This window comes from Girardinichthys multiradiatus, chromosome 4, assembly GCF_021462225.1.
Source record: "Girardinichthys multiradiatus isolate DD_20200921_A chromosome 4, DD_fGirMul_XY1, whole genome shotgun sequence".
Classification (NCBI taxonomy): domain Eukaryota; kingdom Metazoa; phylum Chordata; class Actinopteri; order Cyprinodontiformes; family Goodeidae; genus Girardinichthys; species Girardinichthys multiradiatus.
Genome location: NC_061797.1, coordinates 25,211,732 through 25,227,500, shown reverse-complemented (window position 1 = coordinate 25,227,500; position 15,769 = coordinate 25,211,732). Strand labels below are relative to the sequence as shown.

At 38.3% G+C, this 15,769-nt stretch overlaps 1 protein-coding gene across 2 annotated transcripts in view; it reads right to left on the bottom strand.

The window, feature by feature from the left end:
• Window positions 1-15,769, bottom strand: part of dagla (diacylglycerol lipase, alpha) — a 47,006-nt gene that overhangs the window by 19,207 nt on the left and 12,030 nt on the right. For both annotated transcript variants that reach the window (XM_047362665.1, XM_047362667.1), the window contains exons 2-10: window positions 4,678-4,779; window positions 4,327-4,538; window positions 4,105-4,206; window positions 3,872-4,010; window positions 3,654-3,741; window positions 2,817-2,951; window positions 2,654-2,731; window positions 2,352-2,476; window positions 1,868-2,018 (exon numbers count right to left, since the gene is read on the bottom strand). In XM_047362665.1, the coding sequence (XP_047218621.1) occupies window positions 1,868-2,018; window positions 2,352-2,476; window positions 2,654-2,731; window positions 2,817-2,951; window positions 3,654-3,741; window positions 3,872-4,010; window positions 4,105-4,206; window positions 4,327-4,538; window positions 4,678-4,772 (1,125 nt within the window). In that variant the 5' untranslated portion in view covers window positions 4,773-4,779. The remainder of the gene's footprint in view (window positions 1-1,867; window positions 2,019-2,351; window positions 2,477-2,653; window positions 2,732-2,816; window positions 2,952-3,653; window positions 3,742-3,871; window positions 4,011-4,104; window positions 4,207-4,326; window positions 4,539-4,677; window positions 4,780-15,769) is intronic.

Genomic DNA, 15,769 nt, shown 5'->3' with positions numbered 1-15,769 from the left:
TGTGTCTCTGCTCTGTTCTCTCAAACCCCCGGTCGCTCATGGCAGATGGCCGCTCACACTGAGCCTGGTTCTGGTGGAAGTTTCTTCCTGTTAAAAGGGAGTTTTTCCTCTCCACTGTCGCTACATGCATGCTCAGTATGAGGGATTGCTGCAAAGTCAACGCCAGTGACTGTCCACTGTCTCTACATGTTCATCCAGGAGGAGGGAATGCTGCAAGTCACTGACTGGATGCAATCTGCTGGGTTTCCTTAGACAGAAAGTCTTTTTATCCAATTTGAATAAATAACTGAATCTGACTGCACTGTTCAATGGTTAGGATTAATTGAAATGTATGTACCTGACTTTTGTGAAGTGCCTTGAGACGACATGTGTTGTGAATTGTCGCTATATAAATAAACTGAACTGAATTGAATTATATGGAGTATAATTTATCTTGTCACAGCAACAGTTTGGAGCAACATTCATATGACTCTGGGATTCTTCAAATGTGGAGAACATTTGCAGGTCTGCAACACTTGACTTACATGGGATGTGAACAGCTCTCATCTCATGCAGCTTCCAGCATCTCAGCAACTACAGTGTAGGGCTGCTAATACAGTCAAGACAAGATGCACACCAAGAACAAAAACTACAGCGCAAACCAACAAACCTATGCTGACCCACTGTTTAACATTTCTTAGACAAACACAGTGTCTTGTTAAGAACATTGCAAGCATCTCTATATGTTTTACAATATGCAAAACAGCTGAACCTCAGACAGACTGGACTAAGACAATGTTTATAAAAATGTCTTGCCACAAATAATAAATTGGATTTTGGCCTGGACTTTAACAGGATCATTCAAACATATATGAAAGCTTTGATCTAAACCATTCCATTGTAGCTTTGGCGGTAGGTTTCAGGTTGTGTCCTGCTGCAGGGGGAACTCCCTCTCCAGTGTCAAAACTTTTGGAGCCTCTAATAGGTTTTCTTCCAGGATTACTGTGTATTTAGTTCCATATATCATCCAATCACCAGGTGCCATCTTCCTTCTTGCTGAGGAAAAGCATCCCAACAGTATGATGTTGTCACCACCATGTTTCATTATGGGGAGAGGGTGTTCCTGGTGTTACATTTTGGTCCTAATAGACTAGTGCACCATCTTCTACATTCTTGCTGTGTCCTCTACATGGTTTGTTGGTTTGAACTGCAAACAAGACATTTTATGGCTTTCTTGTTGCCAGTCTTTCATTATAGGCCAGATATATGAAGTGAAAGACTAATGTTTTTTCACAAAGGAAGTGTTCGACACTGCGCACTGCTAAAAAGCCCATCATCATGATGTGTATGCATTGCTCAAAGGCAGAGTGGGGACTGTGTTGTGCTGGAACACACCAAGCTGCCCTGTACTTTGAAATTATTTTCTATAATGTTATCTGGGTGCCTTAAATCAGAGTCAAAGTCATACAGGTCCATCTAGACAAAGGAGAAGCTAGCATCGGGCACAAGGTGCAGGGGAAGAGTGCGCACCTACAGTGGCCTTAGTCCTCGACGCAGCCCATCATAGGCTTAACTCCTGGCCTGTTGACCTTTGCTGCATGCTTCCCCCACTCTCTCTCCCCACTGTCTGTTACTTTGTGTTGGCCTAACACATAAAACCTCATTAAAATAAAGTAAAGTTTGTGGTAGTAGCATGACTAAAGTTGCAGAGCACAGTACATGAACTCAAAAAAAGGGTGACACCGCAATTGACTTCTGCAAGGCATTAGAAATAAAACATTTGCCTGATGTTGTGAAACCCTTGTACAGCATCCATCCTTCATTCAGACAAGGAAATAAATCTTAAAACACCTCTGGCTACTTATGGCCTGCTTGCTAAATTACTCACAGCGTCGTGGCAGGATGTGTAGACAACGTGAACCTGCTTGAGATCCCTATCAAGGAAGTGTCTGCGTATGGCAAGGACGTTACAACCGCAGCAGTTGTCCTCTTCCACCGTCACGGACTGAGACAACCGCGAGCCAGAGACCGATGTGCAGCTAGGCAGAAGCAGCATGAGTACAGGGGAAAAACAGATTGGTGTTAGATTGTTCAGCAGATTGCAGACGAAGTGGACAGAACAGAAATGCAGGAACAGCAAGTAAGATAACAGGGATATAATTAGCTTCCCAGTGCAGGAAATCTGGGTACGAGCATGTGATAAATTCAACACTGCTTGTATCAGTGAGTGGGTCTAACTGGAGTGGTATTGTCTCGGTGGATTACCACTTGGCAAGTTTTGACGCATGCGAAATTTGATCTGTACTGAAGAGGCTCAAGAGACAAAGAAACCAAATAGATATAAATGTGCGGGTGTGTGTTTGAGTGCTTACGGGCAGGAGCTGGCAAGGCGGCACAGCCCACAGCCAGGCTTCCTCATCAGGTACATGGGCCAACCATATGCAGCCAGGGCAAAGAGCATATAATAACACACCTCCTTGTACATGTTCATCTCAGCCTGGAAGGAGCAAACACAAAAACATGCATCAGAGCAAGAGAAACAGGAACAACAGCACATTTTTTGTAATTACTCAAATCAAGTAGGTTATCGATATCCTGAAATTTGATCTTTTTAACTCTAACAAGTACCAGTATATGAACAAAAACGAGCACTGGCATTACACAAAAAACTCACAGAGTTCTTGAGGTCCAGGTATCTAGTACTACGAGTCACTGGTATTCCTGACAAGAATGCTATAATGTCATTGTTGGCCTGTAGACAAAAAACAACAAATGGTACATTTAAAATTGGATTTATGTACTTCAATTTAAAAACAGAAAATCTCAAAGAGTGATACCTGGTCCAGGACATTAGATCTTTTTGACCTCTGCGTCTGGCGGAGAAGCACCAGTCCAGCAATAATATCACTAGGCACGATGTCCAGGTCTCTGAAGAACTCTGCAAACAGGCTGGCCACTTCTGAATATGCATCCTGATCATGAAAGCAACAGATATCAGGATGAGGTGACAATACAAATAGCAAATAGTTTGGGAAAATCAGTACTAGAGAAGCACAATACATTGAATCCCAATTGTCACATTAGTATTAATGTCTGCAATAGTGCAACTGCACAGGATTGCTTGGTTGCAATGTTAAGTAGGCTGTAGTATTTCTGGGGCCCTGCATCAAAACTCCCAGTAATAAATCTGCACAGTTGGACGGGTGTTTAATGCACACAATTTATGTACCGGTATATCTTTGTGGCCATGATGCTAATGCTCATGGAGAGTGGTGATGATGGAACAGAAAGAAAGGAAGTGAGGAAAACGTAGTTTGACTGGAATCAATAGTCTTGCACAAAGAAATGGAAAAAGTAATTAATTAGAGACTAATGAGCCACTTAGCTTTGCACCCTGCCTCAACTTCATGCTAGATAGGAAGCAGAAGAAAACATGGTTGGGGACCACTCCCAAATGCACACATTAAAACATCCGTTTTAATGTCACATTAAATTAAATTAAATGTGCTCATACAATTTCGGAAATATTTCTGTCACTTGTAAGAAAATTAGAAAAACACTGTTTTAAGTCCAGCTTTGGAGTCATCAATAGAACACTAACAGTTTTATTTCTTTTCTCTTACATTTTCCTTTACAACAAATAGGAAAGAGATCTAGGAGATGTTGAGACTCACTGATTGTGTATCCTGGGCTCTTGTGCAGCACATAAAGAACTTCAGTCTTCTGCTCCAGCTGCTGGCCTGGCCTTCTTCTAGTCTGTGTCTAATAGCAAGAGTAACACTAAGATCTCTGTCACAAGCTGATTACAGTGAAAGACAGATTATATTGGAAGGATGTCTGTGTTACTACAAGCTGAGAGTCAGAGAGAAGAATTTACAGAGTATGTTTCTACCTGAGAGTATATGTAGTAAGGTTGCGCTGACGCCGACGGGTTGCTTTCAATTTGACAAAAGTCCGACCCGTTGGGTCAAAGGTGCACATGAGAGTAATGCAAACGCTGAGGATTACCAGCCAATTACATGCAACGATTCCTGCAAAAATGTTAAAAGGATCATTTAATTCTAGCATAAAATGTGTGGGACTTAAATTGTTCTCATTCTACCTTTTAATCATGTATTCACCTACCCAAAGCCAGGTTTTTTGCAGTGACATCGGAGCACGGCTGGTAATACTGGACAAGCCAGGCAATCCCTACTACAGCATACACTAGCTCAACTAGTAGAATAGCTAAAAAGAAAAGAAATGAGAGGATTCATGATAAAAATATTTCCAATCCAACCATATACGTAAACCATATATGTAACTTGAACTAATAAGGTTCCTCAGAGAAGAGCCACAGCGTCGTACCTAGTCTGATGTAGATCACATACTGCACAGCTTCCCTGGGCTGTGTGTACAAAATGCTGCCCCTCATGCTCAACCACATGATGGCGCTCTCACATATAAGGCAGCTGACGAGGATGCCCAAGTACCCTCGACCATGGTCAACCAGTGTGACGGAGCACGACAGGTCTGAGCCGTACCGAAGGCCGAAGAGAACCACGGCCAGAACCACCAACCTGGGTCGGAAAGACAAGATAAAAATGTGTCCTTCTGCATACATTTACTGTTAAATCTGATAATCAGACACAACATTATGAATAGGCTGCAGTTGTGAAGATGGTGGGAATCCATACAGCTGCTGAAGTGCTGACTCACCAGACGCAGTGCAATAAAAAAAGGAAGAGGGCGGGCAGCACCAGGTCATCGCTGCCAACTGACCAGCGCCGCCGAAACATCACCATCCCAGGCATCACTGCCCTGCAAGCGAGGAAGAAAGGCGTCAGTGTCTCAAAACTCATACAGAGGGATTTTCCCAAATTTTAACCTTACATCCAAAATAATCAACATCACATTCTTTTCTATGAAACCATTTTTCTCAGCCTGAACTGTCAACCAGCTAACAACAGTGATAAATAGTCAAACCTGTGATAAAACCTCAGCATATCCTGGCAGAGACATCTTTAGCTCAAACAAAGTCATATTCTAGAAGTCAACATTATCAACAAGATAGGTGTCCGTTTTTATTCAAATTAATATTTAAAAAGCTCTCCACTGAAAAGTAGAGGTGAGGGAGATGACATTTACAAAATAATGACATGTTTAAAACGGTGCAACAGGTTGGGTTAAAATGATAGAAAAACCTGATTTAATAAATTATACGCTTATTTGGTGGAAAAGCTGATTTAATTTCATGCTGCCTTTAAATAGATAGGTTACTGTCCCTCTGCAGGTTAAAAGTAAACTTTACAGTGCTGGAAAAAAAACACGAACCATAAAATCATTGCCTGCATGCATATGCATTGCCACATATTACACAACTACAGTACTTATGGTGTACTGAGCAACTGATAACTCAGTGCCCATAACTCCTAAATCCGAATTTAAGCAATTTAAAAACTAGGAGAACAATCCTTAACTCAGTCTAAAACATCCCTGTCAGCTCAGCTCTTTAAACCACCCTCTGCCTTATGTCTGCATGAAATAGCAGAGGCGATGCATCCCTGCTTGGTAAAGAGTAAATCTAGGACTCTACAGGTATTACTGTTAATTTATTGGGTGCAGGTAAATATACATTCAGGTGCACTGCAGAGGCAGCTATAATAATGTATCTAGAAATCACACTGATCACAACAGACTGCATGTAGACATAAGTCAGCTTCCCTTTCAACTAGTCAGATTAAAGAAGTAATGCTTGCAAGTATTTCATTTAGCAGTCACTTTTCTCCTTCTTTACGTGCAGCATTTCTGCTTTACAAAAGAACTTGACTGTGATTTATGCTTTTACAAAAAGCAATAGGGATGCATCGATTTAAAAATTAGGGCAAATATCGATATCCGATAATAATATTGCAGTTACAGCTGATATATATCCGATAGCCGATATATATCAATATTATATACACATTTCCCTACCCTTTCAACACGCCACAATCCAGTGCTGTATCAATATTACATGCCCAAACACATTCCACACAAAGACTCTTCTCCTCTCTTCATTTAGAAACTCCTGCTTTTACTTTAGCATGCAGCTATTAAAGGATTCTAATATTAGGGCAGATTAGGTTCTAATTATTTGGGATGGGACCGACAGGAAAATGGGGCTCTTATATTTTTTTGTGGCGTTTTGAATCTTTTCTTTGATTAAATCGTCTGGATTGACATTGACCACATTCATTTTGCTGCTAAAGACTGTGTTCAGAGCCTTTATTCCTGCTTTGTATTGTTATACAAATGACCATTCACCACTATGGTGGCATAGGAGATTGTTATCAACACAAAACATTAAGAAGGGTTAGGCATGGTCCATTATTTTAGTAATCAAAGCAAATACAAGCAGCATTAACGTTTCAATACACAGAAGCCCTTGTGAACTGTTGTAACAAAATTCCTTGTTTGTCACAAGCAAAAAAGAATATTACTTCCTTTGGTTCATAAGACAAAAACAAGCCGCCGTAGCATTTTATTCTGGTCTCTAATATAATGTATTCCAGTTTTAAGGTTTCATTAACAGAAGAGTACTGGCCAGAACGGCTTAAAAATAATAAATAAACAATAACAAATAAGTAACTGTATAGATAACACAATTTTGCCCATTGGTGAAGCTTGAATTTCATCATATCTGAGGTACGGGAGTTTTTTTAAATTAAAACCTAATTTTGACAAAACTTTCTAAAGCATTTTTTAAATAAATAACAAATAAACTAAATAAAATCGAATTGATTTAGGTAATTTAATTCAAAAGGTTTAACGTTTCTCATATACAGATTCAATACACAAAAGAGGAAATATTTCAAGCATTTATTTCTATTATTTTAATGATTATGGCTTACATCTAATGAAAGCTCAAAATTCAACACTCAAGGCAAAGTAAAACAAGAGAGGCTTGGAAAAGAGCGACTCCCTTGAGTTATATACCAGGTCCTTAGGACTACGAGTAGTCTTTAGTTTGAGGACCTAAGGGGCTCGAGTTGGAGTACATAGCATAGCATGGTGGATGTAGCATAGAGTACAATTTAGTGATATAGGAGGGAGCTTAAACAAGCAGGTATTACAGTATTACAATTAATCCTACAATGAACAGCTAACCAGTGCAAAGACATTTAAACAGGAGTGATGTGGCCCCTTTGTTGGCTGAAGTTCAGACCCTTGCTGCAGCGTTTTGGACCAACTGAAAAGGTCCAGAGAAGAGGAAATAAAAGCATGAATAACCACCTCTACTTCATGTTTTGAAACCAACCTTCTTAGTTTGGAAATTATATATTTTTGACAATTTGTTCTGAGTGACCTTCAAGACACATAGATTTGTTAAAAACAACATGCAATACCAATTAAAAAAGGATTTGTAGACTTATTGACCTACTGAAAAGTTTGTTTATGCACTGTTCTGCATATCTGCTCAATACATGGTCAGAGCTCCACTTGTATGAATTACAGCATCAATGCAGCATAGCATGGAGGTGATCAGCCAGTGGTCCTGCTGAGGTGTTCAGAAAGTCCAGGTTGTTTTAACAGAAGCATTGTAGGGCATGAAACAATGCCAATTCCATAGGCTACCTATGGAATTTAGCTCAAGCCAGTTTGCTGGCTAATGAGACAGTGATGCTATGGTCATTGAAGCAGGTATTGGTACCACTGGTAGTGTTGGCTGGTGCAAAGTCTTGCTTGAAAATGAAATCATCATCTTTATAAAGCTTGGCAACACTGGGGAGCATGAAGTACTCTCACATAGACTTGTAAATGGCTCCTAAAACCATTATTGCCTGTGGAAATGTCAGAATGGACCTCAAGCAACTTGTTTGCGGTGCCTCTCCTCTCTTCCTCTAGACTGTGGATCCACGTAAAGATGTTCTGATGCATTAACTGGTTCAGGAGTGGTTTAAATCAAGGAATGCCAGAGTTGTAGTCCATGTCCTACATAAGTCTTTGTGTGGTAGGACTCCTGAAGCACTTATCCAGAGTCCAGGCCTATCCTATCAAGGCTGCAGTTACCCTGTTGCGAGTGCACCTTTCTCTACCACAATTTTTTCTTCCACCCAACTTTTCTTTCATATGATTGGATTCAGCCCTCTGAACAGCCATCTGCTAACATAATTACTTTTTACAGTTCACCCACCTTCTGGAGGTAGTTAACAACTGTCTAGCAGTCAGCAGCCTTCCTAATGACTGAGTAGACCAACATAACATTTCTGTCATAAAAATCCTTTTATTGGAATTATGTAATATTCTAATACTCTGATAAATTTAATGTTGGGTTGGATCATTACCCGGGAGCCATAATCATAAGAATTAATAGAACAAAACCTTGAAATATTAATATATTTCACTTTAAAAATTAATTGATGAAATAAAATTGTTTTTCTAAAATAGTGTTACTGACTGAGAGTACCTGCATTTTATTCTGGTTTCTAATATAATGTATTCCAGTTTTAAGGTTCCATTAATTATGCTTCATATCTACCAGAGTTGTACTGGATTCATGTTTTGTTTCTTTAAATAGATAACAAGTCATTTGCAGAAACACGTGTGTTGAGGTTATAAACGTTACTGCCAATAGCTTCAGATGGGTCCACTGAAACAGGCTGAGGTAATACACCATAAAACACAGCTATTAAATGAAAAAATAAAAGCAGGAGGAACAAAAATGTTTTCCGCTGATAGAGAGTGGCTTTTCACATGTTCAATAAAAAACATTTTTGCCACATACAAGAATACCGATCTTACCCAGCCACATTTACTGCTCCGACTGTTGTGACATTAGACTGGAAATTAGTCATTTCGTGAGTGGTCACCATAAAGGATATATCGGGAACTTTCTTACATAACAGGATGTTGCAACATTTCTTTCCTACTTTTTTGAGTGCCAACAGGAAACAGTGACTGATGGAACTAGTTTTGTCATGAATAATTTTATCGAAGTCAGAACCTACTCGACATTAATTGTAAAATGCCTGGTACAGCTGGAAGAATACAAACACAGATTGTCATTTGCCATCTTTTGCTGGACAGAGTAAATAAACTTGTCAAAACCAAGCTACAAATTTGAGTATACACAACCATAATGTAAACCTTACTATTTGTTTTATTGTACACTGTATAAAACTGATTGTTTAATTCGGATTAAGGCAATTAGAAGTGTAACCCCCCCCCCAAAAAAATAATCAAAAAACTACTTTCTTCCAGCGAAAAAACACTCCTAAAAACTGGTTGGTGTGAGTATTAGAGAGGACAATAGGAAAAGGAAGGTAAGACAAAAAATAGGAGAAAAGAAAACGGAACAACTAAAGTTCCCGAACATTTTATTTAGGCCACAATAATCAGGTCAAGGAAACAATGAGTTCCTTTAAAAATCAAAAGTGTAGAACAAATCATCAGAGACACATTTACCAGCATTCTCCTCTGGGCAGATTGTTGAAACATTTTTACTCCCAGCAGAGGCTTCAACAGTGAAAAAACAAAGTCACATAATTGTTCATCAGAAAGGGATTCAGGCTTTACAGAATGATCTGGTCATTTTCTAGTGTAAATTAGCACACTTTGCTCAGGGAACTGTTTAACCCTACTGAGGACATCCAAGGCACAAAACAATATTTTTTGTGTTATACTTAAGAAGAATATAATATAAGTTTGTTTTTTGAACTATAACAAATTAATGATCAGAGTATATGTACGTAAAGAAAAAACATATACAGTCAATGGAAAAAGAACGTATTATGAATGTCAATACAGTAGAAAACTAAGTACACCCCATGATTTAGTTCCCTGTAGAATCATCTTAAGCAGCAGCGTATTGAAGCTGTTCTTTTCTGTATGGCTTAATCAGTCCCTCACACATTCGTGGAGGGTCATTGGTGGGTATCAGTTTATGTACAGCTTTCTAAGGTCCCACCAAAGCAATTCAGGGATGAGTTTTGAACCTTGACTGGGCCACTGAGACATCTTAAGCATTTTCTTGTTCAGGTATCATGCATGTTGTGGATTTATTCTAGGAGCTCCTTTCAGATCATTCTTCTGTACCATGATCTACACATTTACAACACCTTGCGGCCAGCTGAATGGTCACTAAACAGCAACCAACTCGAGAGGTAATCATAAACCTGAAACCTTTATTAACTGTACGAGGTGATACCGTACTGCTGAACAAGGGTGACAATAATAAAATACAAAACATCTGTTGCAGGTAAATTCTGCCAGCTGTAAGCCCCGCGCCTTTGGTACTGCAACCCCGGCTGCTTGATCTGAAAGTGCACAAAGCCTTTGTTCTCATTGGACTTACGTGTATGATTTGGAAGACAAAGCAATCCATAATGGGTGGAGGTCCATGGTTGTGTGTTTATGGTGGAACTATGATCCAAAAGGGAATGGTGTTTGGGATCATGACAGAGTTTCCAAGCTTCAACTGTCAGACTCACATTTGACTGATAAATATCTTGGTAAACAAAGCAGCTTATTGTTGACTCACTGACTGCAAGCTGGCCATGACCTGTGGCTGCAGAGCAACCCAAATCATTGGCCTTCCACCACCTTGCTTCGGCATTCAAGGGCATCTGAGCTGATATGCCGTATTTAGTTTTTGCGAACATCGCACTGTCTATTGTTAATGTCAAATATCTTAACATTTGTCTCATGTTTCCAATGGACGTGGTTCCAGAATCGGTTAATTCATATGCTGCTTTGCAAGCAATATTCTATTTGACAGACAAGATGTGTTCTACTGTCAAATTCTCCAAATAATACTTGTTTAGTCATCTTCTGATTGTACTGTCAAGCAAGTTAACATTTAACATGCTAGGTGAGACGCCCCCTCCTGGAAAGAGAGACAACTTTCTTAAATGTTATCCAAAGTGAATATTCTGGTGGATTGGCTGATGCATTTCCTCTTTGGGATTTTGTTAACACAGCCCTTTATTTCTGAGACTAGTAAACTGCACAAACTACTGTTTTTAGAGGTGGTCAGGCATGCTAATTATCAGTTAATCAGGTTTTTAATTAACAGCGACTGGCTTCTAATCTATAGACGCAGCTAGAGTGTGCTTCCACACATAGCTTTTCCATTTGGCTTTAAATGTTAAACTAATAGTTTAAATTTGTCATGTGTATTGTAAACCTATGGTTAGATTTAAATATTTTTAGAACCTGGTTCAGATCAGATCATATCATGTAATATCCTGATACGTAAGGCATTAAAACTGAAAAAGGGTGCACTTTTTTTACCCAAACTAGCTCTTGTTTCAGATCATATCTGCAACAGTTACCAGAGTGGATTACAACCTCCCAAACTGTTCATAAGCAAAGAAAAGAAAAACAATAGCTACTGAATACAACAAAAGTTCCAGTATGAGTACTTGCAACACAAAAGACTGAGTGTGAAAATCTGCTTTTCTCCACACATCTATTGATAAACAAAGTTGTAGATCTCCAGGGACACACAGTTCGTGTTATTCTCTTTGTTACTTTTAGTTGCAAACAAATAAACATTGTTTTTCTGCTGTCAAATCACCTACTTGTCATTGTGTGGAATAACCTCACGTAAAATAATCACTAGTGTTTTTATTGCAGTAATTATTAGATTAATACAAGATATAAGTAAAGATTTGTTCTCCATTGATGAAGACAAAATAAACTCAAGAGTTTAAGCTGGTTTGATGTTCAAAGCTATTTATTCCTTTTAAACACACACAAAAATACACAAGTTATGGAAGATTGCAAGACTTCTGGAGAAGGACATACATCCTGTTTTCTGAAACATTTATGCCACATCTAGCAGTTTTTGAATGACTGGCAAACAGAAAATGAAAACTTCAAAAAGCACAGGAAGTTTGCATTTAAATAAATGCATTGATTACTATATGTTTTTAATATTAAAATAAAAACAGAATCAACCAAAACTTTGTCTTCACTGCATTGATTTCCATCATATGGCGGACCCGACATTACACTGACCAATATCAATTACAACTCAAAAAAACTAAATCAATATTTAGCATTTGCCAGTTTATTTGCTCAGTAACCAAGCTTCTAAACTACTATAAGCAACACAAGCAATATATTTATCTGCATTTTATGCATTCAGACACAAACAGAACTTATTTGTATTAGGGTTGTCACGATACCAAAAATACAAACTCAATACCAATAGATAGAAAAATACTCGATACTCGATATGACTTTCGATACCGCAGCAACATTTTTTGGAAGACACAGGGCTCTTTCTAGTAAAAAAAAAAATATACGATTTAATTACAATATGAAAATGTTTTAATTTCATTAACTAGAGCAGAACCAATAAGCAGGCGACACTTCAGCCCTAATTTTGAAAAATATATAATCTACAGTGTCACTTTCCTGTTTGGCAAACAATAGACAAGATAACACCCAAGTATAAGTGTTAATACCCTTCATAGAAGGATGTGCCTTTGATTCAGCCATGCAATTATTTTATTTTATGAGAACTGCTTATGTTCAGTGTGCCACTGAACCTCCAAACAACACTTTGTTTGCTTTGTCGGCTAAAGAAGGTCACATATTTTTTTTTTTTGGATGTACTCCCTATATGTTAGCAAAGTTTAAACCTCCAACAGCAGCCCATTGTTTTGGTCAGGTGAGCGGCTGCAGGAAGAGGAGGGCTGAGTGTCTCTGTTATTGCAGCGCTGCTAAATGGCAGCCGTATTGGATTTTGATGTTAGAGATGTTGTGGAACCTCCAACTTTCAAAGTCAAAATTTCAACTTCAGCAGGCGTTTCAATAGATTTTTTCAACGTGGGACTCCCTGGTTCTGATTACAAATGAACCACACTTCGAAATCAGCTACAAATCCAGATACTGAACTGGTCTAACAGTATAGAGTTTCCTACAATAACACACAGAAAACCCAAAACATCCCAGATCAGCACACATTAAAAGGTGTGTCTGTAACAATAAAGTGGCAAAATAACAACAAAATAGTTTGTTTTTCAGGTTCTGTCTGTTTCAGGTTAAAGGTAAACCAAAGTTACGTTATGAAGGAGGGTGGGGGATGCACTTTATGATATTAATTTTCAATGAAAAACGTCTCCTTTTCCATATAGTGAAATGTGTGAACAGAATCATACCTTTTATATATCCATCTAAGTAATGACTCGGTAGCCTTATAATTCACCAGAATAATCCTTATACTGGCAAATCATCAATTTGTATGGCAACGAAAACAAATTCCAGCCAATCAATCTTTCAGCCAATCAATCAGCTTTCACCAATCACTAATGAGTATAGGGCTCTTTGAGTCTAATTTCACAGTAATGTCTCAGTGTACCATCCTCACTAATAGCTGTTGCCTCCTCAGGGTCTTTCCCATCCATCAACCAAGAGGATGTCAACCCATTAGTGGTGCTTTTTGGCCACTACTGCCGACATTAGCAGATGCACTTATTGTGCTCACAAAAGTCATATGTCAGTATAATATCTTAGCATGTAAGTGCACCGCAATTTGTTTGTCTTTTCTTTGTATCTTTGTTTACAGAATTCTGCTAATACCACCAAGCCAAAAAAAAAAAGCCACACTACATTTGGATGCAGATCTAGGATACCTTCACAAACAAATTGAACAAAATGTTAAAAAAGGTAAACGTTATTTAGGAGAGCAATTCTAGAAGTAATCCATGATCGCAGTGACTGTTCAAAAGCCCATATTTAAATGCAGTGCACTGCAAAAGTATTAATACCAGCTTTTCCAGATTTTGGCCAATTGAAGTAGTGCATAATTGTAAAGATAAATAAAAATGATACTTTGTTTTCAGCATGTTTATATTTTAATGAAAATCTGAAAATGTGGTGAGCATTTGTATTTAGCTCACATGAAGCAATAATGGAGCTGCGATTCTTTTGTGCCACTTCTTCCCATCATTGCACATGTAAAGACTGAAATTTTAGCTCATTCTTCGAGGCAAATCTTAAGCCCAGTGAGACTGTAGCTTAAGTTTCCAAGACTTGCCACAGATTCTCAGAATGGTCCAGTTAATGTCCAGACCTAAATACTTGTCATACATAAATATAGGTTGACCTAAACCTTTTCATTGTAGCTGTAATCGTTTAGGGCCGTTCTTCTGCTTAAAAGGTAGCCCTATCCATCTTTTCAGGTTCATATTCCAGATGCTCCATCTTTTCTTTCTTCCTGGAAAAAGCACCCACAGAGCATGATTCTGTCACCACCGTATTCCACTCCATCAGAAAAGACTGATTTCTGCTGTGCACAACTAATAGTTGTTTTTTTTTAGCAGGTTCTCTTACCTGTACTGTGGAGCTGTGCAGCTCTTCTAAGCTTACCATGTGATTGCTGCCTTCTCTGTTAAAGCTCTCCTTCCCTAGTCTGTCAGTTAGGGTGGACAGACATGTCTTGGTAGGTTTGTGATTTTGCCACACTTTTTATTTTTGGATGATTTGATGGTGCTCTGTGAGATATTTAAAGCTTTGGATATTGCTTCAGGACCTGGTTAAACCCCTCTACAACTCTATCCCTGATCTTTCCGGTGTGTTCCTTGGTCTTCATGATGCTGTTTGCTTACTAATGATCTCTAACAAACATCTGAGGGCTTCATAGAACAGCTAGATTTCTCTTGAAATTTAATTACACAAAGGTGGATGCCATTTACTAATTAAATGACTTCTGAAGGCATCTGGTAGCACTGAATTTTATTAAGAGTATTAGAGTAAATAGAACTGACTACAAATGCATGACACACTTTTCAGATTTTTATTTGTAAAACAAAAAAAGAAATATAAAATATAAAGTAAAACTATGTATCTTTTTCCTTTCACTTTACAAAAATACAATTATTTGTGTTGCTCTGTTATATGAAATCCCATTGCAACAAATCTAGCTTTCTGGTCCTAATGTGACAAAATGAGGGAAAGCTCAAACGGTAGGTACTAGATTGTATTCTTCTTTTATACTGTTTTAACAGTGTGCTTTAAAGCTTTCCTCCTCAACAATTCCCACCCACTTATACAGCACCTTCTATTAAATATTTATAGCTTGTTTTCTTCGCAACCATACCCTGATCGGCATTAGAGAGGCGTGGCATTTACAATTCACCAAATAAACTTTGACCAGTGGAGCGGCCAGAGCGTCTACCACTGACCTAGCAGTTTGAAGGTGGTAACCCATCACCAGAGTAAAAACTAGCCCAGAATCTTAAACCTCATCAAATTGTTTTAACTGGATCTGGTCAGTAAATTGAAAACGATAACAAAGATATAGGAGGAAATATGAGAAACAGCAAGGCTAAATGTGCCTTTGAAGAGAAGTTACCCTAACTCATTAATACTCCAAGTAAATACTGTGAAATGTGTATTTTTACAAAATAAGGAAATTGCTTTTAACTTGTGGAAACACAGACATAAAGAATGTTTTAATTATTGTATACACATATATATATTTCCTTATGAATGCTCTATGTCCTAAACCTCATTCTGAAAAAAAAAGTATTATAACACATATTGAGAGCCGACACAGAAAGAAAACCATATAGAACAACCTGAATCTCCAAATGAGAGGTTACAAAGCATTGTGAGTTATAGAAAAAACACAGATTATCAAAGATGTGATACACTCTCTGCACACACAGAGATGTCCTCCATGATTCTCTTTAGTGTTGTTCTGTGAGAATTAAAAACCAATTCATTATTGATGCTGTGGGAGTGAGAGAGAAGCTTCCCAATATTAATGAGTTGAAATTTCACTTTGTATTGAGAACCCTCCTTCCCAAGCAGTGAA